Genomic DNA, 23,084 nt, shown 5'->3' on the forward strand with positions numbered 1-23,084 from the left:
AGCTGCAATAGAATTAAGGCATTCACGCTACTAACGAAGACTGAACTGTTCCTGAAAATTATCAGACTTTCCATCAGCAAGTAGAAAATTGAAATTGCCTCTGAAATATATGTTTTGAAAAACATTTCCATACAAATGGTGCTCATTATTTGTTATTAGACACACTATAACAAGTACATAACATGCTCAACTTGTGATTTAGAATGACACCACTTTTGAGAGCAAAAATATTCATTTTAATAAAATATAGGTGAATATAGCAACTCACCAATGACCATGTTGCTTTTAATTGGTTGTTCAGCAGAAGCATTGGCTATCTGACTCTGAATCTGATGAGCTGCCAGATCAAACAGATCCAGATAATCTTCAATTTGGTATCGGTCATGGAAACCATTCCAGGGTTGAATAATACCTGCCAAACAAAAATATGTTTTAGTACAGAAATTATAACACACCACACAATTTTTCAAATGTCCTTCTCATTAAATGGATCCGAGAACCAACTTAATGTTTTTGAGATTATTTTGAGATTACAGATTCAAAAAAGAGTGTTGCGAATTATGTTTTAGTATTGTGCAAATCTAATAAGCAGTATTGTACTTTTTAAGCACAGAGTTGCTACTGTCCCATCTTCACACAATACATGAAGTAAAATGCTGTACCAAGAATTGTTGATGACATATGATTTTGGACCAGCAATGCACATAGTTTGAAAGTTCAGACCCCACTACAGCAAGTTATAGAACACAGTTTCAACAAAACTAAACAACTCTTGGTCTCGTACCATAAAATATTCACAAAATGTGCTGATTGGTTGACATTGGTTCACTAGTGCATGTCCAGTATAGTTGTGTTTCCTCCCACAGGCCAGACAACTTCAATATCATTATTTCTGATCAACTTTTGATATCCTATTGAAATGAAAACCTCCATTTGATTGTTTAGGTGTGAAAAATCAGTGCAAGATACAATAATAAACAAAATAGTAAATGAACCAATGAGTGTGTTAATCGTTAAGTGTGTATAAGAAAGTTTTCTGATTCAATATGTGGATGTACCTACTAGAGAAGATGCAAAACTTGGCCTACTCTTGGGAAATAAGACAGGGCACGTAACTGAGGTGTCAGTGGAGGAGCACTTTGCAGCCAGTAACCATAATTCTATTAGTTTTAAAATAGTGATGGAAAAGGACAGACCAGATCTAAAAGTTGAAGTTCTAAGTTGGAGGAAGACTAATTTTGACGGTATTAGGCAAGAACTTTCAAAAGCTGACTGGGGGCAGATGTTTACAGGTAAAGGGTTAGCTGGAAAATGGGAAGCCTTTAAAAATGAGATAATGAGAGTCCAGAGGCATATATTCCTGTTAGGGTGAAAGATAAGGCTGGTAGGTGTAGGGAATGCTGAATGACGAGAGGGATGGACATTCTGGTTAAGACAAAGAAGGAAGCATATGTTAGATATAGACACGGGAGATCGAGTGAACTTTTTAGAAGAGTATAAAGGCAGTAGGAGTATTCTTAAGAGGAAAATCAGGAAGGCAAAAATGGAACAGGAGATAGCTCTGGCAATTAGGATTAAGGAGAATCCAAAATGTCTTTACAAATACATTAAGGACAAAAGAGTAACTCGGGAAAAAACAGGGCTCCTCAAAGATCAGCAAAGCAGCCTTTGTGTGGAGCCGCAGGAGATGGACGAGATACTAAACAAGTATTTTGCATCAATATTTACTGTGAAGGAGGACATGGAAGATATAGAATGTGAGGAACTAGATGGTGACATTTTGAAAAATGTCCACATTATAGAAGTGTGGGTACTGGATGTCTTGAAACGCATAAAAGTGGATAAATCCCTAGGACCTGTTCAGGTGTACCTGAGAGCTCTGTGAGAAGCTAGGGAAGTGACTGCTGGGCCCCTTGTTGAGATATTTGTATCATCGATATTCACAGGTGAGGTGCTGGAAGACTGGAGGTCACTATTTAAGAAAGGTGGTAAGGAAATAGCTAGGGAACTACAGACTGGTGAGCCTGACAGCGGTGGTGGACAAGTTGTTGGAGGAATCCTGAGGGATAGGATTTACATGTATTTAGAAAGGCAAGAATTGATTGGGAATAGTCAGCATGGTTTTGTGGTTGGGAAATCATGTCACACAAGGCTTGGGGTGAGAGGAGAAAGATTTAAAAGGGACCTAAGGGGCAATGTTTTCACACAGAGGGTGGTGTGTGGCACACACGTCCCATGGCTGAAAAAAAATCACACCTATTAGTCATTGATTAAGTGCTCTTGGTAAACACACTTATGAGGAAGCCTGGACATTTTTGCTCACAATAACATTGATAGGAATAATCACTACCCAGTATTTGAAAAGAGAGTCTTAGTTTCACAGCAGGTAAACCTTTCATCATATACCGTAATACTTTTACTGTGACAAACTGAGGACAAATTTGGTTATCTATTCAGATATCTATAAGGCACCTTCATTCTTCAATAGCAGTATAATATACGACCATAATCTATAATTCATGACACTCTCACTATCAAGTTAAGATCTAACCTTTGTGTGCATGAGGGGACAATAAATATCTCCAGAGCAGTAACAGGTAAAATCTTGGAACAGGGTATTATATACTGATGAAGCTCCAAAACTGGACTCTGGAAAGGGAAAAAGGAAAGGCTACTGGTAGAGCTTTCCTGACGCAGGGCTTATGCCCGAAACGTCTATTTTCCTGCTCCTTGGATGCTGCCTGACCTGCTGTGCTTTTCCAGCACCACTCTAACCTAGACTCTGGTTTTCAGCATCTGCAGTCCTCACGTTTGCCTACTGCTAGAGCTAGTCAATCACCAGTAACTTGATTAAAGTTCTGTAATGGAACCACACTGAGTCAAGAACAGTGGTAGATAATTACAGAAGTATTGGGGAAATAAGATATTTAACCAATTCATCATTTCAAATGTTAGATTCCTGCTCATCCCAGTAAGAGATAACATTTAGAATATGCTTCCTTTATCCTATTTTTGAAGCATTTCCAAACACCATCCATTGAAATACGGAGTAGACAATGCCACATCATCATAGCTGCTAAAAACCAAGCAATTTGATGCACAAGACATAATGATGTAAAGTGTTTGTAAGTTGCATGCAGTATGATTGAAGTGTCTTTACATAATTCTGGTCACAGCACTTGTTTGAATGAGTGACAGATTTAGCCAAAACTCTTTCCGTGCAGCTTTGGGACTGACATCTATACAACAATATGAAAAAAATTGCCCAAGGATGCCTCTGTCACGGAAAGCAGTACAAATCTAAACCAATCAATATTGCCCTATTACCAGCAAACTGTTGGATGGATCCATCATATGATGTTTTCTCACCAAAAATGTGCTCACTGACAGTCAGGTTGGTTTCCACCAGAACCATTCTCGTCCAGATTTTGTCAGGCCCTTTAACAGGAGCTATATTCCATGGAAGGTTGGAGGCAGTCACAGAAACAACTTACCTGCGTCTACCATTTCTGTCCCATTAAGTATTTTGTACGTTTCTTTGAGACCACCTCTCCTGCTTCAAAATCTCAGAGATTAAAGGTTCAGCTTTCCCAATTTCTCTTTTCAGGACAGTCCCACCATCCTGTCTGGTGAATATTTGTTGCACTTCCTCATTGGCAATTGCATCTTTCCTGAGATGAGGAGACCAAAACTAGACACACAATACTCCAGGCACAGTCTAAACAAATTTCTATACAACTGAAACAAGACTTCACTAATCTTGTATTTAAATCCTCTTGTATCAAACAGTTATCATTCTACCAGCCTTGCTAATAGTTTATTCTACACATGTCTTTCTCCTACCAAAGATGTATGGATTGGGTTGTGAGAGATGGAAGAGGACGCTGGTACAATTACAACATTTAAAAGGCATCTGGATGGGTACATGAATAGGAGGGGTTTAGAGGGATTTGGACCAAATACTGGCAAATGGGACTAGATTAATTTAGGATATCTGGTTGGCATGAACGAGTTGGACCGCTGGATCTGTTTCCAAGCTGTACAGCTCTATGACTCTAAGACAATCTCAGATTGTTCCACATTTTATTCCATCTGCCATGATCTTGCCCATTCACTAAAACTGATGAAAACTCCCTGAAGCCATTTTACATCTTCCTCACAATCATACATTCTCACTAGGCTTTGCATCATCCACAAATTTAGAAATATTATATTTGGCGACTGCCTACAAATCATTGATATATATAATTGTGAACAGCTGGGGCCCAAATACTGTTCCTCACGGTACCTACTGGTCACAGCCTGCCAATGCAAGAGTGACCATTCATTCCTTCAGTTTTCTGTCAGTTAGCTAATCATTAATCCATGCCAGTACACTATTGTCTATTCCATGTGAGTTATTTTTTTCAAATAGGCCACTCTGGATCAAAAGCTTTCTGAAAGTCTAAAATATACTATGTCCATTGGCTCTCCTTTATAAATTTTGTTAGTACAACTTCAAAACGTTCCAAAAGTTTGTCAAATACAATTGCCCATTCACAAATCCATACAGACTATGCTCAATAGATCAGATAAATAGGACATGGGACAGCATCCAGGCTTGGACTGACATGTGGAAGACAATATTTACAACACATACCACTAAGTTCTGAGTAATAACTATCCAACAATGAGAAAAAGCTAAATACATCTCCCTGACCTTCAATGGCACAGCCATCATAGAAATACCATCAACATCCAATGGATTATTAGCATCTATGGAATTTTAACTAGAAATGATATTAATGATAACAGTACAAGAATTGGGTGGATAACAGATACACTGATAAATTACTCAACTTGCTACCTCAAAGCTTCTTGACCAATCACCAGGTTCTAGTCAGGATTATAATGGAATGCTCACCAGTCACTTGAGCAGCCTGAAGCCATCTACAGGTACTTGGTCAGTATCACTGAACTCAGCAAATACCAATTTACTGTTAATGTTCTGTGGCTGAACTAGACATTTACTAAAGTAACTTCTATAACATTCCTCTTTATATTTTCATCTGAAAGGGTTAATGCTGAGGAATGCTGTAAGTATACCATCCACAGTAATGGTGTCATATTGTTTTGTGGGCAGAACAGCTTAAGATCTCAAAAGAATGAAACCTAACCTCTGAGCCTCCTCAAAGTCTCTAAAGCCAAGTTTATCATATGATTGTAACCTGTAATGTGCTGACATGCAATAAAATACATCCTGTTTACTACAAGAGCATTTTCTATTTGGACCAGGAAGTAATTTTCCTTGACCACAGCAGACCAACAATCCCCTCTAAGTCCTACACTTAAAGAGGATGGTGCCAGCAACTTTCATCATCAGCATTAGCTTGTATAGTGTCGCAATCTGGTGTGCCCATACAACAGTAATCTAATGTGTTCTGGGGTGGCATGGTGGCTCAGTGGTTAGCAGCGCTGCCTCACAGCACCAGTGACCTGGGTTCGATTCCAATCTCAGGCGACTGTCTGTGTGGAATTTGCACATTCGCCATGTGTCTGCGTGTGTTTTCTCCAGGTGCTCTGGTTTCCTCCCATAGTCTAAAGATGTGCAGGTCAAAGGCAGCACAGTGGTTCAGTGGTAAGCATTGCTGCCTCACAGCGCCAGGGACTCTGGTTAAATTCCAGCCTCGGGCGACTGTCTGTGTGGAGTTTGCACATTCTCCCTGTGTCTGTGAGGGTTTCCTCCCGCAATCCAAAATATGCAGGTTAGGTGAATTAGCCATGCTAAATTGCCCATAGTGTTAGGGTATTACTCAGGGGTAAATGTAGGGAAATGAGTCCGGGTGAGTTACTCTTCGGAAGGTCGGTGTGGACTTGTTGGGCTAAAGGACCTGTTTCCACACCGTAGATAACCTAATCTATTAGGCGGCATGATGGTTCAGTGGTGAGCACTGCTGCCTCACAGCGCCAGGGACCCAGGTTTGATTCCAGCCTCAGGCGACTGTCTGTGTGGAGTTTGCACATTCTCTCTGTGTCTGTGTGGGTTTCCTCCGGGTGCTCCGGTTTCCTCCCACAGTCCAAAGATGTACAGGTCAGGTGAATTGGCCATGCTAAATCGTCCATACTGTTAGGTGCATCCGTCAAACGGAAGTGGGTCTGGGTGTGTTATTCTTCGGAGGGTCAGTGTGGACATGTTGAGCCGAAGGCCCTGTCTCCACACTATAGGGAATCTAATTCAATCTTAAAGGTGAATTGGCCATGCTAAATTGCCCCTAGCATTAGGTGCATTAGTCAGGGGTAAATGTCGGGGAATGGGTCTGGAGGGATTACACTTCGTAGGGTCGGTGTGGATTTGTTAGGCTGAAGAGCCTGTTTCCATCCTGTAGAGAATCCAATTCACCCCGTACGACAAGGCAGGCAGCAAGAGAAAGATAACGGGAACATCACTACCTTGAAGGCCTCCTTTAAATCAATCGCCTCTTGACCCAGACTTGTATCACCATTTCTGTGCTACAATTTGATCAAGATTTTGGAATGCCCTGTCACTGAGGGAACAAAAACATCACTCTTCACAAAGATGTATCGATGTGGTAAGGTAACTTGAAATGCCAATCAATGCAGCATTATCAGAGTTTCCCACATTCTGAAATTAAATATTAACATGTGCAACTTTAAGGACTTTGGAAACCATGATGGCTTTATTCATGTGGCATACACAAAATTGTCTAAACAAAAGCCCTCAGTTTTCAAGCTTTGCATTGGAGCTAATATTCTTGAGGATCTACCTCATCTCCATTAGTCTGATGGATTACAACTCATTCCAAGACTTCTTGCAGGCAGTGTAATATTTTCAGCTGGAAGTAAAGATGGGGGAAAAAAAAAGTGGAGTTGACTGTATGGCGAACTCTTCAGGCATCAAACTCACGTCTTGATTTTCTTTTTTGGAGCAGGTCATGGGGACAGATGTTGGGGGAGGGAGGCAAGGAAGATAAAGAAGAGTACTGGATCTTGACAGGATGACCAAGTTTTAAAGCAACAGTAATACTTAACCTGATAGAAGATCCAAACGTTTATCTGTTAGTTGTTAGGAGATAATCTGCACCAAATAATTCATATGACATAATGAAATCTTACTTGTGTTGCTTTGTATGCTCAATTATTCTGAAACAATATAATTTAATGATTGATATTTAGTCTCATTCTACCAAACATTGTGAATGGACACCTTAAAAGAGGACCTACACAACAGATCGAAACATCTAGTTCTGATCACGAGAATACTATTGTTACAAGGTCAAATTATGTGTGCATTTAGTTAGATAGCAGAACACTGACACATCTCCAAGAAGTTCAGGTTGCTTATGTGTGTTATAGATAACATGGTATGTGAGAGAATCTCTACAGGAAGACCCCAAGCTTTTAAAATATTAAAGGAAAATTAAAACACAAACATATCTGATAATAATAATATTACAGTCAAGTAAATGTGAATAAATTGAAGCATGTTGCTGAATTTATCCCAATCAGTAGTGAAATTATACCATGATAACTATATTATATCACAAATAATTTTAAAGCACTTAGGTATGCCTACATTCACCCGCCAAACATTAAACCCGTTTGCCTCTCAGGAATCAAGGCACACATTCAAATCTAATTCAAAATATCAACTGTCAAAAATAATAAAGTATTTTGCAAATGAACATTTGAAAATTGAATGCAAGGCATATTGTACAACGGGAGAACCAAAATCTGCCTTCAAAAAAATCAAAAACAGGTTTAATTTTCTCTGAAGCGATCTTAAGCTGTCAGAATTACTCAAAGCATGACATCAGCTGACAGTCAGCTGTCACATCAAGTGATATCATGAAGGGACAATTCTACCAAGAAAACCATCTCATATACAGAGATGGAGCACACAAGGTGGAGCAAAAACATAGATGACATGATTTTTGGTGACATAAGAAACTATCGAAAAGTTTAGCAACAAATTAAAATCACAGAATTCAAAAACAATGCCTAATATAAATCTATGGCACATGGAAAGAAGCCAATACATTGCAAATGCAATGTGCAGAACTTTTTTTTTAAGTCTTTGGAGAAAATTACAAAGATTCAAGGGAATACTAAATGTTAGAGTCAAAATTTACCTTATCTAGAAAGATCTGATGTGTGATATTTGAGGGGGGACAATGGCCTAGTGGTATTATCGCTAGTTAATTAATGAAGTCCTCACTTTCTCCTAATTAATCCAGACTTCCAGGCAACATTCTGAGAACCTGGGTTCAAATCCCATCATGGCAGATAAAGAATAATCTGGGAAAAAAAAGAGTCTAATGATGAAACTGTTGGCGGTTGTCTGGTTCACTAATGTCCTTTAGGGCTGAGGGACAAGATGCACATGTATTTGGAAAGGCAAGGACTGATTAGGGATAGTCAATATGACTTTTTGCATGGAAAACCATGTCTCACAAGCTTCACTGAGTTTTTTGAAGAAGTAACAAAGAGGATTGATGAGGCCAGAGCAGTGGACGTGACCTATATGGACTTCAGTAAGGCGTTCGACAAGGTTCTCCATGGGAGACTGGTTAGCAAGGTTAGGTCTCATGGAATACAGGGACAACTAGCCATTTGGATACAGAACTGGCTCAAAAGGTAGCAGACAGAGGATAGTGGTGAAGGGTTGTTTTTCAGACTGGAGGCCTGTGACCAGAGAAGTACCATAAAGATTGGTGCTGAGTCCACTACTTTTTGTCATTGATATAAATGATTTGGATGTGAGCATAAGAGGTATAGTGTGCAGATGACACCAAAATTGGAGGTGTAGGAGCGAAGGAGGTTACCTCAGATTACAACGGAATCTTGATCAGATGGGCCAATGGGCTGAGAAGTGGCAGATGGAGTTTAATTTAGATAAATGCAAATCTTAGCAGGACGTATACACTTAATGGTAAGGTCCTAGGGGGTTCTGCTGAACAAAGAGACCTGAAGTGCAGGTTCATAACTCCTTGAAAGTGGAGTCGCAGGTAGATAGGATAGTGAAGGCGGCGTTTGGTATGCTTTCGTTTATCGGTCAGAATATTGAGCACAGGTGTTGGGAGGTCATGTTGCAGCTGTACAGGACAATGGTTAGGCCACTTTTGGAATAGTGCGTGCAATTCTGGTCTCCTTCCTATCAGAAGAATAAACTTGAAAAGTTTCAGAAAAGATTTACAAGCATGTTGCCAGGGTTGAAGGATTTGAGCTATAGGGAGAGGTTGAATAGGCCTGGGACTGTTATGCCTGGAGCGTTGGAGGCTGAGGGGTGACCTTATAGAGGTTTATAAAATTATGAGGGGCATGGATAGGATAAATAGACAAAGTCTTTTCCCTGGAGTGGGGAAGTCCAAAACTAGAGGTCATAGGTTTAGAGGTCATAGGTCATAGGTTGAGAGGGCAAAGATATAAAAGAGACCTAAGGGCCAACTTTTTCATGCAGAGGGTGGCACATGTATGGAATGAGCTGCCAGAGGAAGTGGTGGATGCTGGTACAATTACAACATTTAAGAGGCGTCTGGATGGGTATATGAATAGGAAGGGTTTGGAGGGATATGGGCCGGGTGCTGGCAGGTGGGACTAGATTGAGTTGGGATATCTGGTTGGCATGGATGAGTTGGACCGAAGGGTCTGTTTCTGTGCTGTACATCTCTATGACTCAGTCACAGAAATTGTCATCTTTACATAGTCGACCTGCATGTGACTCCAGACTCACAGCAATGTGGTTGACTCTTAACTGCCTTCAGGGTAATTAGAGATGGACAGCAAATGCTGTTCTAGCCAGCGACGCCTACGTTATGTGAATGGATTTTTAAAAACCCAGGAAAAATCAATTTGCTACTTTACTTAATGGACCTTCTAACCAAGATTTCCATTCCTTTTATTTTCCATTTAAAAAGATACATCCATGTTATGGACAATTACTATATTTGACATGTGAGAATTACTTATTTATTGAAAGCTTTATAGCTGGAAGATCTGTGACGAGCTTTCCTGCCACTTTTGGACATTGAATTTAAAAATAGAGGAGTTGCTTAATTGCAAATATTTTTCAATTAAAAAGTAGAAAATAATTCACGTTTAGATCGTTAACAAATCAATCAGACCACAACTTCACAGAAGGTCTCTCTCTTCCCAACGGTTCACAAACATTTTACAATCTTCATTTGTTGCAATATCATCAGCTTTCCAAATCTCTCTCCACTCTAGTCACAAAACTAATTCCCTACCACTGCATTTGGGTGCACTCTTCTCTATCTCCACCCCTCAATTAAACTTGTCATTCCAACCAAAAAAAAGGGACTCTCAATGGTTGTGTGTTAGAATCACATAATGACACAGTACAAAAGGAGCTGAAAATGTGTTGCTGGAAAAGCGCAGCAGGTCAGGCAGCATTCAAGGAGCAGGAGAATCGATGTTTCGGGCATGAGCCCTTCTGTCGATTCTCCTCCTCCTTGGATGCTGCCTGACCTGCTGCGCTTTTCCAGCAACACATTTTCAGCTCTGATCTCCAGCATCTACAGTCCTCACTTTCTCCACAGTACAAAAGGAGGCAATCGACCCATCATGTCTGTCCTGGCACACTTCTTCATGGATGATTGCCTATTTTGACAGGCATTCTCCACAATAGAAATTAGAAGCCAATACCATCAAAACACTTAATGTGGTATGCAGGCAATTTACATTGGCAGCTCTCCATTTCCTTGCAATGATTGACATTGCATAGCCTCTGCAGTTTCATATATTGTTGGATTTTGTAAGTATTCATTCAGCAGCATGAATTGTGCAGAACATTCCTGTTATCTTCACAAGCATAGGATTATAACTTGGAGAAAGTCTTTTTTTAAAAAAAAGCAAAATGTATTTACAGACTCTCAGAGCCAAAATTTTAAACAAAACCTTCTGCCAAATTATTAAAAAGCTTTTTTTGGAGTTTTGAAAGTAGTAATTGTGGGACTGGCAGAAAAGCCTCACCAGTTCTGGCAGATGACTCAATTATCTAAATTACAAAGCATACTATAGAACATGCCACAACTTGTGCACCCATTTTTAAAATTCAAATATAGAATCATGTCTAGTTTGAAATCTGGAACAAGACAATATGCAAAAGGTTCTGCTCGCAAATGACTCCTTAGGATACATGGAAATTTTAACTTGCCTTTTTTTTAAACTTTCTTTCATTTTGCATCCTAAACCCACATTTTAAACCCACCCCCTGAATGGAAAATCGGTAGTCGGTCCTCTTCCCACTCCTGTACAATGTTGCTTTAACTATTGTGTACGACTCATCTCGACAAGAACCTCCTTCTGGACTGACCATTATTCGGTACCTTTTTATAGTACAGAGCCTGAGATAGAAACTAACCTGCTGTAAAACCACGCACTGGTGCTTCAAGACTATTGTACTTCCTCATGTTCTTCAACATATGGAAGTTGTGGACTTTCAGGTGACCTTTTGAAGTAATAATTGCAACATTGCAAAAACCATTGTGAAGTAAGTAAACAAATGATACTCTATCTCCTGTCTAGTAGAAAGGTACAATTTTCTTTGCAATGAGAAACATAGGATATAGGATTCATAAGATTTCTCACAGATACAGGTCATTGAACTCAATACAGTCTTCTCTAATGCATATATTCCATGAATTTCCTCTTAGTCAAATTGTTGTATCTTAGCCTTTCTGAATATCCTTCCTTTTACTGTTATTCATATATCTATTTTCCTTTTTAAAGTAACTAAGCAGAATCCTTCAAGTGTGGAAGCAAATTCAGTATTCTATAACCACTCTCATAGTCAGGAAATGTCCACTTATTTTCCTACTGAGTTTCTAGTAACTTTAGGAAATAATTTCCCTTTTCAGTACAATTGCCGATTCCAGTACAAATTGTGCCTATTTAAAATGATTCTTCCCCATGAGTATCCATACAAACTCATTTACATATGCAAAACATATAATTTGCAGTGCACAAGTCTAGCAGCATTTTTAATGTTAAAATTTTCAGAAAAACAATTTGCTCAGAAAATCTTCTATTGTATATTTTTAAATAATAACATTGTGAAGTTTGATTAAAATAGCACAAAGCAATTTTAGTAAAACTTTTTTTTAAAATCATTGTCAGTCATCAATCTGAGTAACTGGATTTTAAATGCCTGAAATTCACTTTTTAAAAGGATCTGTAGAACTATTTTCTAATTAGGTTGAGGTATTAGGCTCATAATGAATTAAAACATAAATCAGATTTAAAAGCTTATAGAATACATTGGTTAGTGTCCAGGGATTCAAAATGTACCAGCTTAATTTTCAAAGCCTCCCTGAAGGGCCCTGCAAATATACATACAATTAGCAGATACTCCCAAATGGGACTTTGGACGTGGGGGGTGGGGTGGGAAATGGAAAAGACTGCTTCAGGTCTGGTCTTTAAACTAGGTCAAACGATTGCCAAATCCCAACTTGCATTCAACGCGAATTATGATCAAGAAACTGCAATATTTCATTTTTTGAATTATGCTGGAGGAAACAAGTACAATTGAGTAGAAAATCTAGGTCCTTGTATTTACCATTTCTAATTCAGATTTTTTCCTATACAGGTTGAATAAATCTCTTCTCAGCTACCCTGTTCCATTCAGTTTAAGACCTCTGTCAAGTCACTTCCAAATCCTCTCTTTATCTGGATAAAAAAAAGCCCCAACCTGCTTAATATTTCACAAAAGCACCAATCTTCAGCTCTCTTGCCATCCTTACAAATCATTTTGATGTGGTTCCTAGTTCTTTTCTGTCGTTTTTACATTGAATAAAGTGCAATCCAACCTGATTAAGTTTAACTTAACTAATTTTTCTATTAAACTGAAAAATAAATCTGAATGCTTTGTTAACATTTTTAATTGCTTTGCTGACCCATGATGCTGCTTTTAATACTTTCCTCATCTGTATTCACAAATCCTTTTGCTCTTACACCCCTTTTAATTTATTTTATTTTCAAAGATGTAGGTGACGTATGTATGTTTGCCACCAAAATGCATCACTTAAATGGATCTTCAAACATAAATAAATATTAATCTACAATACTATTTTAAATATTTTTAACGCTGAGGTAGATGGGCTCATGATTATTAAGGAGATGAAAGAGTATTGAGAATATGCAAGAATGTAGAATTGAGGTTAACATCAGATCAGCCATGATCTTTAAAATGACAAACTGGCTTGACCAACCAAGTGGCCCTGTTCCTTGTTCATATGTTTGGGTTTAACTGTCCAATCTGGAACCTCTGTACAGCTGAACATCTTATATACACCATTTAATAGCACTACAGATAATATGACAGATCCCTTGGTATACTTGACTGTTTAAAAACTACCAATTGAAATGTGATTATATTCTTCAAACTGAAATGAACTCAAGTCTTTCATTACCCAACTGCAGACAGTCCTGAATACGCCTTACCTTGTGCTAACTACTTTGGCCTACTCCTGCTCCTAGTTCTTACATTCGTTTAGTAACAGTTTCCTTTCATTCACAAATCTGTGGAATAATATGAGCCCTAACAATTCCTCATATACTTACATCCCAAATGGTGCTGCCGACTTAAATCAGGTAGATTACCTTCCAGTAACCTTTGTTCTGGTTTTCTTAGCTGTACAATAGGAGAAAGCAATAAAATATGCCACTTACCAAACCTTTTCCTTGTCCACCAGTGAGGTTCTTTGACTATGGAAAAACTCACTTCCGGATGCAATCTAAGCCTGTTATACAGATCTGTAGTCCCACACTTTGGCTGCCCTATAATATAGAAATAAGGAAGACAACGGAGGCGGTAGTGTTCGTCACCACGGCGTTGCAAGTGTTTCCAAATTACCTTTTTCAAGTAATCAAATATAGTCTGAAAATGTTTTGTGTGTATAAAATAAGCATTTTTCTTGTAAGGGTCCGTGGATGCAGTCCCTGTATATCTTGTATACCAACAATAGTTCTTCACACTTTGAAGAAAGTTTCTTGGAATGACAGAGAATATCTATAATATAAAAATAACAAAAATATGAAGAAAGTCGATACAGAGTTTTTATTTGAAAACATTTTGACACCACATCTTAGTTATTTAATTACACCATTTTGTTTACAGAACTGACAATCATATGATTTAGAGAAATATTGCACACATTGCCATTATGAAACTTTGTAAAACATTTGTAAGCAAAAATCTTACATATTACCCAATATTGTGTTCCGCGTGGTCATTGCAATGCCAAACATCACATGCACCAGATTTCAGAAAGCACAAAGAAGCAGAACATCAGATGTAAAAAAAACTCTAAACACAAATCTCATCTAAAGTAAAGAGAACAGAAATACGGGCTTTCTCTTGTGTCAATGCAACTTCAATAGCTACAGTGTTTGGGAATTTCTATAATTTACATGCCATCAAAAAACATGGCACAATGTTCCCCCAAATGAAACCTATTTAAAACGCAATATTCAGTCTTTAGCCTGAAGGTTATGCTGCTGCAATCACATCGGGTTATTTTAATTTTGTGCAACAGATTTTAAAAAAACAGCTGATGGCAAACCACATTTTACATCTCTCTTGATTTTTATTTCCATAAAGTCAAAAATGAAAACGCATTTGCTGGCTGTGCTGTTTCAGTGCCCATGACTTTGCCAATATTATTTTTAATTGGACATTAAATTTTGCATAAAGTTTAAGTCTCCCAGTTTTGAAATGTGCTATGTGCCCTCTATTTGTCAAGTGACAGAAAATGGATCATCGCCAATTTCTATTCTAATGTCCCTTTCAAACATCAAAATGATGAAATCAGAGCAACAGTCTCCCCAACAATCCTAAACATGCGCCATTTCAAATTTCTGCTCAAAATGTAATAAACTAATTTGTTTTGGTTTTGGTGTAGATTTAGTATTATTTCATAGAACCAGTTGAAGAGAAGGGAATATACTCAATATCCTGTTCAATGTTCCTCCACAAACAAAAACAAACAAATCAGCAGGTCACTTGTTTTAAATGGGTGGTAGGTGGGTGATGGACACACTGGGGAATAGTTGGACAGGATCAGGCTTGGGAGGCTGAATAGCCTATTCCTGTTCCTATATTTCTATAGCATTCTTGGCTGAATGGTTCAGATATTTTGATCAACGGACATTCTTCAACCGTTATGATATATGGGCATACAATTTAAATTTGATTAAATAGGTAAGTTTGGAACTTTAAAATGGTAGGCTGTGCTAAATTTGTGAGCAACAGTTGAAAGGAAATGAAACTTGTGCAAAGCCTTTCATGAAATCACATATAAATGCATGAAATGAGGCTTTCTCTCCAGCCTATAATCCTTCTGCTTTCACATATTCCATATCATGCAGCACTGAACCATGTGCTGTATTAATAACTGTATTAATACTCAAAGTCCAATATTTCAAAAACTCAAATTTAATCTCAATACTGATTAATACTTTTAAAAACAAATATCACTACCAGCACTGAGCTTCAGTATTTAAAAGTGGTTGGCTGCCATAACAGTGAAAGGTGTTTTTCAATATCTGAAAAGGATATTCTTTAGTACTAACCGTATTCTATTAAAGTCATTCTAACTACTAACTACATGTAGCAGCTTGTAAAGTTGGTATGTATGGTATTAATCTGGAAGTCTAGACTACAGCATTGAGACCAAGATTGATGCCAAATCGTATAATTTAATCACTAATGAATATACTAAGTGGAAAATTGTTCTACACTCTATACTTTTGACTTAATAACCCATCTAAAAGTTGCAAAAACTGGAGCATTGTTTGCTGAAGACCTAATACAACAGACAGATTATAGAAAAATGCATTTCAACTTACATGTGCCTCTTGCTTTACAAGATCCTCCTGCTCTGGCAGTCTCCTTGGCATGAGCTGAAGTTTGGAATCAGTGCTGAGTGCTGGTGTTGCATAGTTGATTCTTTCTAACCAACTAAATGGTAAGGAAAACCCATCAGCATCACCCTCAATTTCTGTAAAGTCCAATTCTGGAGAGTCTTCATTATTTGTGGTTGTACTGTACTGGAATGGGGATGGAGTCAGCAATAATTTCTGTTGGTCTCTAGTTAAAATATAAGATGCCATAACTAGGCACAATATTATTACTCCCAAAAACAGGGTGCTATGTTTGGCTTTCCAAGCAAAAATATGTCTACTCCATCCAAACCTGCGCTCTCCTTTGACCTCCAGTGTTGCAAGTAAATTCATTGGCTGCTGCTCACCTTCATAAAATAGTCGAGGCAGTTTTTGAAAGTCTTTACTAAAAGTAAAGGTTGCAAATTTATTTCCTGTATGATCAGCCACTGAACGCATTTTACTGTCATGTATCTTGTAGTAGTGAATCAAGGGTATGCAGCAATTATGTATTGAATAACTACATCTTCAACTCATGTCCTGGACTAATTTCTTTTGACACCCTATAACATTGAAAGAAAAGTCAACCTCTGTTGATGAGTGGCTTGGCAAAATCTTCCTCTTAAGCAGTGAAGATACTTTTCTGATGTAAGTTAGTGGAGATAATTAATCTGCCTTTAAACATACCTATAATAAGGAAAGAAACATGCAATTAATACAAGTTATATCACATTTTTACATTATTATCCTTCAGTTATTAAAAATACTCACAAGCGTGTTATATAGATCCATCCATTAACATTACAGCAATCATTATGTTCTCAGATCAGTAATGATATACCATCCAAAATACAATGTATTCTTCAGATGAAATGAATATGCTTGATTCCTAAGGATACAAGCAAGATATTTTGATTTTGTGCTAAACATTTGTTTTGGTTAGTAGAAGAATTTCTCCACTTTCCAAATAGCTGCTTCCTTCTTTTAAAAAATATAGATTAAATATTATGAGTATGAGTTTACTTTCAGCTAATCCACTGGAAGAAAGTTCCCTAAAACAATTTCCCTATAATTGTGACACAGAAGAATGATACTGCTTCACTTGAATAATATATCTAATTGCCAAGATCAATTAAGCAGCAGTAATAAATTGGTTGATTTCTGAGATACTATTAATTTGAGGAATTTTTCTGACTATTGCAAATTATTGCCTTTGTTACTTTACCTTGTACTGAGAGGTTTGCCATTTACCTGTGCTGTTCACAGCATATCAGTGGAAGGCAATATTTCTTAACACCAAAAACAAAGCTTCATTCTGTTTACACAATGTAATTGAGAATCCAAAATCTCAATGCAAGTAAAGGCTTAAGAACCTAATTAAGTCGATTAAGAAACTGCAGACCTTACAGTACTATTGTTTCCTGGTGATAATACGTACTAATACATTCTAAACTTAATGATTTATTACTTTAAACAATGTTATTTCACAATCTAAGGTGTAATGTCTTTCACAGAGGGGTGGTCCATGTATGAAATGAGCTGCTAGAGGAAGTGGAGGAGGCTGGAACAATTACAAGATTTAAAAGGCATCTGGATTGGCATATGAATAGGACAGATTTAGAGGGATATGGGCCAAGTACTGGCAAATGGGACTAGATTTGATTAGGAAATCTGGTCAGCATGGACGAGTGGGACCGGGAATACTCCATCAGATAAACCCGGGAGCAGATTTCAGTTTGTTCAATGGTTTGGGGTGGTGTTAAGAGGGTGGTACGGGGAAGAATTTTCCTCGCTGAGCAATTTATGCCACAGCTACAGACAGAGAGGAAGGGTGTGGTGTACGGCACACCGATTTCCAAATCAACCCCTCAAAGGGGCCACCTCCCTAACTGTCCGGTGAACCCATCCAACTCGCTGGTTCCCTCAGGCTCCGTTGCCAGTGCATGGTATAGGCTCCACTGAATACTGGCAGTGGTCACCAGTATGTGGGAGATCTCAGATTGGCTGACAGCTCTCAGAGATGGAGCATCTTTCACCCTACCCCCTTAAAGCAAGGGCTAACATTCCATTAGCCTCCCTGATTACCTGCTGCAACTATGTGTTCGCTTTCTGTCGTTTGTGCACAAGTACCCCAAGTCCCTTTGTGTTGCAGTTTTTCTCTATTTAAATAACACTGTTTTTTTATTGTCTTGTCCAAATAAAACAACTTGTGAAGGTGATGGTCTAGTGGTATTATTCCTAGACTGTTAATTCAGATACCTGGGGAGCCAGTTTCAAATCCTGCCATGACAGATGATGGAATTTGAATGGAATAAATATCTGGAATTAGAAGTCTAACGATGACCATGAAATCATTGCTGATTCTTGGAAAAGTCCATCTGGTTCACTAATACCCGTTCTTGAAGGGAACGGACATCCTTACCTGATCTAGCCTACATGTGACTCCAGACCCACAGCAGTTTGGTGACACTTAACTGCCCTCTAAGCAATTAGGGATGGATAATAAATACTGGCCTGGACAGTGATGTCCAGATTCCATGAATGAATTTAAAAAACTTGATATTTTCCCACATCATATCCCATTTACCATCTTTTTGCCTACTTAGATAACCTATCAAAATCTCTCAGTGAACTGCTGTATCCCCTTTCACAACCAGCCTTTCCACTTATTTTTGTGTGATCTGCAAATTTGCCAAGAGTATATTTGCTTCCTTCCTCCAAATCATCAGTGTCTGTGCTGTTTCATAACGATAGGAGTATTACAGCACAAAATGTGCAATGTACTGTTATGATGCTTAAGTATAGGTGTGCATTAGACTGTCATATGTAATTAAGTACAAGTCTGGAGTTCACTGAGAAGTTACTTATTATTCAGGGTAGATAACAATACCGTGTACAATAAAATTCAAATAAGAACGTGTAGACACTATGATAGAATCTTACTGTCTTACACAACAGCAGGACTATTTCAGATTTCAAACCCAAACTTTGAATTACTCTTTATCAAAGCAAACCAATGAGGAACCCACCTTCAGGCTCCCTGACTAATCAAGAAGGACAGGCTGAAAGATGTAACTATTTTGTCTGGTTTCTGCTGAGAATGCCCACAGCCTGTTTAAAAAAAAATGTCCAGCACCACTTGTAGTTTCTAAGCTCCAAAACCCACAGGAATGGAAGGATTGCCTTATGGGTCTCTCAAATTCAACTGGAGGGCCAATAGTGAGGCAAATTGTCCCAAGGAAGGGAGGAAGAGGACAGTCTCATCAACTAAGCATGCTATAAGTAGCCAAAAGTGTCAATAGCCAGAGTATGTTCCCTCCAATCAAGGATCCAGCGCCTCAAGAAGTCACAGGAAATGTATGGCATGGTCCCGACAGGTGACAAGCACCATGCTCCAAACACTTTTTGCGGTGCCACCCGTTCATTTCCCTGCTGACACTCTATATCTCCATCTCCCTCCTGCCAGCTACTGGCTGCCCTCTCAGACCCATGCCACAATACATCTGCCCACAAATGGTGTTGCACCTGGCCACCAAAATAGCCAAGGGGAATCTCACAGTAGATATGCTGATGTTATTTAACCTAAGGCACTTAGTCAACAGACTGTAATGTTGTCAGCTGAATATATAACACTTGCTGACATGAAACCTAGCTAAACCTAGATTTATAAACAAACATGGTTAGAAAATGTGGAAAAGCAATATAATCTTAATACCTTCTCGTCACAGCTGATAAAAAGCAATGGTCTCTGCAAACCCAATATTCAGTGATAGAAATGGAACACAGCAACTACATCCATAACAGGTCAAATTCAGCTTTATTTGAAGCAACTCAGAGTAACGTGATGTTAATGCCAGCAAATTTAAAAACGTCAAAATATAGATTACTGGTAAAAAAAATGAACACCATCATAATTACAGCAAAGAAAATGTTCTTTATACTGGCGGAGCAGTCGGAAGAGGATGTTTTATTAAAACTTTGAAAGATTGCCTTGGTTTTTAAGAATTGTCTAAAATATTGTTTTGGGGAATTTAGACAAGTTACATCAACTGCCATGGAATCTTTTATTTCTCAGTCTTAGAAGAGTTGCCACACGTCCAATTCATATATGTACACTTTAAAGAAAGGCTGTTGTACTTCAACCAAAAGGCTAACAAACCATTGAATACTTTCCAAAGTTTTGCTTCAACCTCTCTATAGAAACACAATAGAGTGTTTGTCCTGCTTCATCGTAGTTTGCAACCTTTAAATCAGCTTACTGTTCTATAAATCTCAAAGAAATTTTATTTTAAGAACGAAACACTTGCCCTGAATTAAAATATCTGACTCAGCAACCATGTGTAAATTATACTGCTGAAGTGAAACAGATTTTGGAATGAATACCTTAGTTAAACTAAGCATTTCAGCTGTGTGCTGTACAAATACATCTCAGTATTAAATCTGACCCAAATCCTGTGTTACATTGTGAAAGAGAAATTGGACTAACTCTTTTCAGTACAGTCACCCAATTCTTCAATGTAATTTATCCTTCTATATATCAATGGATCAGGCTCATAAACCCACTGGGGAAATGATCATGAGACCATATATAATTTTCCAAAGTTTGAAGTACGATAGATAAACAAACAATATTGGATCTCTGCCTTCTCTTCAATATTATACCCAGACCACTTGCCAGCTCAGTGAACCAATAAGAAAAGAAAGGGCAGATTTTCAAAGAAGCAGCAAGTTCTCAGTTCCAGAGGCAGGGGTTGGGTTTGGTGTGGCAGGAGTGGGGGGGTGGGGGTGGGAGGAAAGAGAGAGCAAGTCCAGAGGCAAGGAGGGGGTGGGGAGTCAGGTATGGAGCAGAGTACGGGAAGTGCATAGCCAACCAGATGGTCATTTATGGCCCCAAGGTAATGGACTTAGATGCAAAGAATGAAGAGGAGATGTCAGGTCTCGAGGGTGGTCAGGTCAGGATCTCCAGTATGTAGACTGTCTGGGTAGCTGTGTTTAATAATCTAAATTTTGCCAAGTATCTATTCCATTGAAACCCTCCAAAGTCTCTGATTTTAATGGAGACTTCAAGAAAGTTCCAGGCATATGGGAATGCCCAGCTAAATTCCAGTGAGTCTGTGAGTATGGGGATTCCTCAGGGTCCACACATTTACCCCATTAACGCTGGAATAGCACCATTGGGTCATTGGAAATTTCCTGGCCAAAATTTCACATTTCAAATAGAACAAAGGATTAATTGATTTTGAAATTATCATTCATGCTCTTAAATCCCACCATAGCCTAGCTCATCAGTGTCCCAATTATCTCTTCAAGCATCTACAAGCTTCTGAGATGTCCGTGCTCATCAAATTCTGGCTCCTTGATGACAAATACTGGTCCGTTGTTAGTCACAACTTCAGGATTAGAATGGCCTGGTTACTGGCCCACCCTGTACTATACAGTACCAATTGATTTTTTGAAAACCTTACCTTTCCAAATTACTGTGTGTGCTTTATAATTACAGATTATAAAGTACTGACTAGGGACTTTGATTATATCCTTTACATCACATAGTTGCTGTGGTTGCAATAATAGTGTTAGAAAGCGAAAAATAAAGGAAGAGTGTGTATTTAAGAAGTATCCCTGTAGATTTAGCAGTATTATCACCAGCTTGATACTAATTGCTGACATCTCATCCCACAAATGTTATTGAGCAGTGCCCTTTCACCATTGTTCCAGTCAGTGAGTCATATATAAATCATATAGATATAGTACTCCTATTATACAAAGGCTGTGTGTTTATATAGTGTCTTTCAAGACCCCAGAAAACATCAACCTGTGAAGTACTGTTGAAGCGCGAGTGTGCAAGGTAAACAGGGCACTCACAATTCAGACATTTCCCCAGAGTGTTAAGAACTGCAAATTCAGAATGGAAATGAAAATTATTCTTAAACTGATTCAGAAAAGCCTAAGTAACATAAGTAAGCCACAAGTTAGCAAAAACATTGGGGAGAAAGCAACTGATTTGGAGTTTCAAAATGGCATTGCTTGCCCTTTTTATGTAAATAGGAATGAGAAAAATGCATCCAAGAATATCTTAAAACATCAATTTATCAGTTATTCCCTGGTATTATATCTCCTCCTCTCTATTTGCATAGAAATTCATCTACCAGTACATTTAAAACAATACAGAGCAGAACAGGCCCTTCAGTTCTTTCCTCCTGTTAAAACGAGTTTCTAATTTCTGCAACAAGTATTTGCTTAAATGCTTCTTGATATGGGCAATTCTGTGGAAATATCCAGCTATCTTACTGCAAGTCTGCAATCTTAGTTTATGTTTCCAGATAACAGATGCTACACTTCACCTAATAATCCAAAGCCGTTAAGACATTTGTCACACCATTAGATATCACTTAAATAGAATCAATTCTTTCTAATATCCATTGGTTTAACATTCATGACAAAATAAAGCATCACGTGATCAGTCTATGATGCACAGAGGATGTTTTGTGGAAGTTCATATTTGACTGTCCTCTGCAATGCCGATGTTTAACTGTTATTATAAACTAAACATAGAAAAACTGTTCCAAAACACACAATCTAAAAAGAAAGTGCACTTCAACTATACCAGAGAACACAAATTAATGATAACATAGCAATCCAGAAACCCGGACTCGCACCCGAGAACCATGATGTCAAATGCCAGTTAGGAGAATATAAATTCAAGTAATTAATAAGATAAAAATGTAGATCTCATTAATAATGATCATGAAACTACAGATTTCTGTAAAAAGGCCATTGAATTCATAAATGCCTTTTAGGGGAGGTAATTTGCTTTTCTTACACGGTCTGACATAAATGTGACTCTTAAAGACAAAAAAACTGCAGATGCTGGAATCCAAAGTAGACAGGCAGGAGGCTGGAGGAACACAGCAAGCCAGACAGCATCAGGAGATGGAGAAGTTGATGCTTTAGGTGTAACTCTTCTTCAGACTGGGGGTGGGTGTGGAGGAAGCTGCAGGATGGTGAAGTGGGGACAGGTGAGGACAGGCAGAGGGTACGACCTGGTTGGTCAGTTGGAGGAATAAATCCAGATGCTGGCAGAGAGGGGCTGGAAAGGGAGTCAGGAGATGGGGAGGGAGGTTATTTGAAACTGGAGAACTCAATGTTGAGTCCTCTGGACTGTAGAGTGCCCAGATGAAAGATAAGTT

General features: G+C 38.4%; 1 protein-coding gene across 2 annotated transcripts in view; it reads right to left on the minus strand.

The window, feature by feature from the left end:
• LOC122561159 (carbohydrate sulfotransferase 15-like) overlaps positions 1 to 23,084 on the minus strand; it is an 82,669-nt gene that overhangs the window by 25,260 nt on the left and 34,325 nt on the right. The window contains exons 1-4 of one of the 2 annotated variants that reach the window (XM_043712658.2): positions 16,669 to 16,687; positions 15,865 to 16,584; positions 13,687 to 14,026; positions 269 to 412 (exon numbers count right to left, since the gene is read on the minus strand). In XM_043712658.2, coding sequence (XP_043568593.1) covers positions 269 to 412; positions 13,687 to 14,026; positions 15,865 to 16,356 — 976 coding nt within the window. In that variant the 5' untranslated portion in view covers positions 16,357 to 16,584; positions 16,669 to 16,687. Of the gene's footprint in view, positions 1 to 268; positions 413 to 13,686; positions 14,027 to 15,864; positions 16,585 to 16,668; positions 16,688 to 23,084 lie in introns of those variants that run through there. The other variant, XM_043712655.2, reaches the window with a different exon arrangement.

The sequence above is a fragment of the Chiloscyllium plagiosum genome, unplaced genomic scaffold (assembly GCF_037043375.1).
Source record: "Chiloscyllium plagiosum isolate Xiang-an unplaced genomic scaffold, Cpla_swu_hap1 HiC_scaffold_22, whole genome shotgun sequence".
NCBI lineage: Eukaryota > Metazoa > Chordata > Chondrichthyes > Orectolobiformes > Hemiscylliidae > Chiloscyllium > Chiloscyllium plagiosum.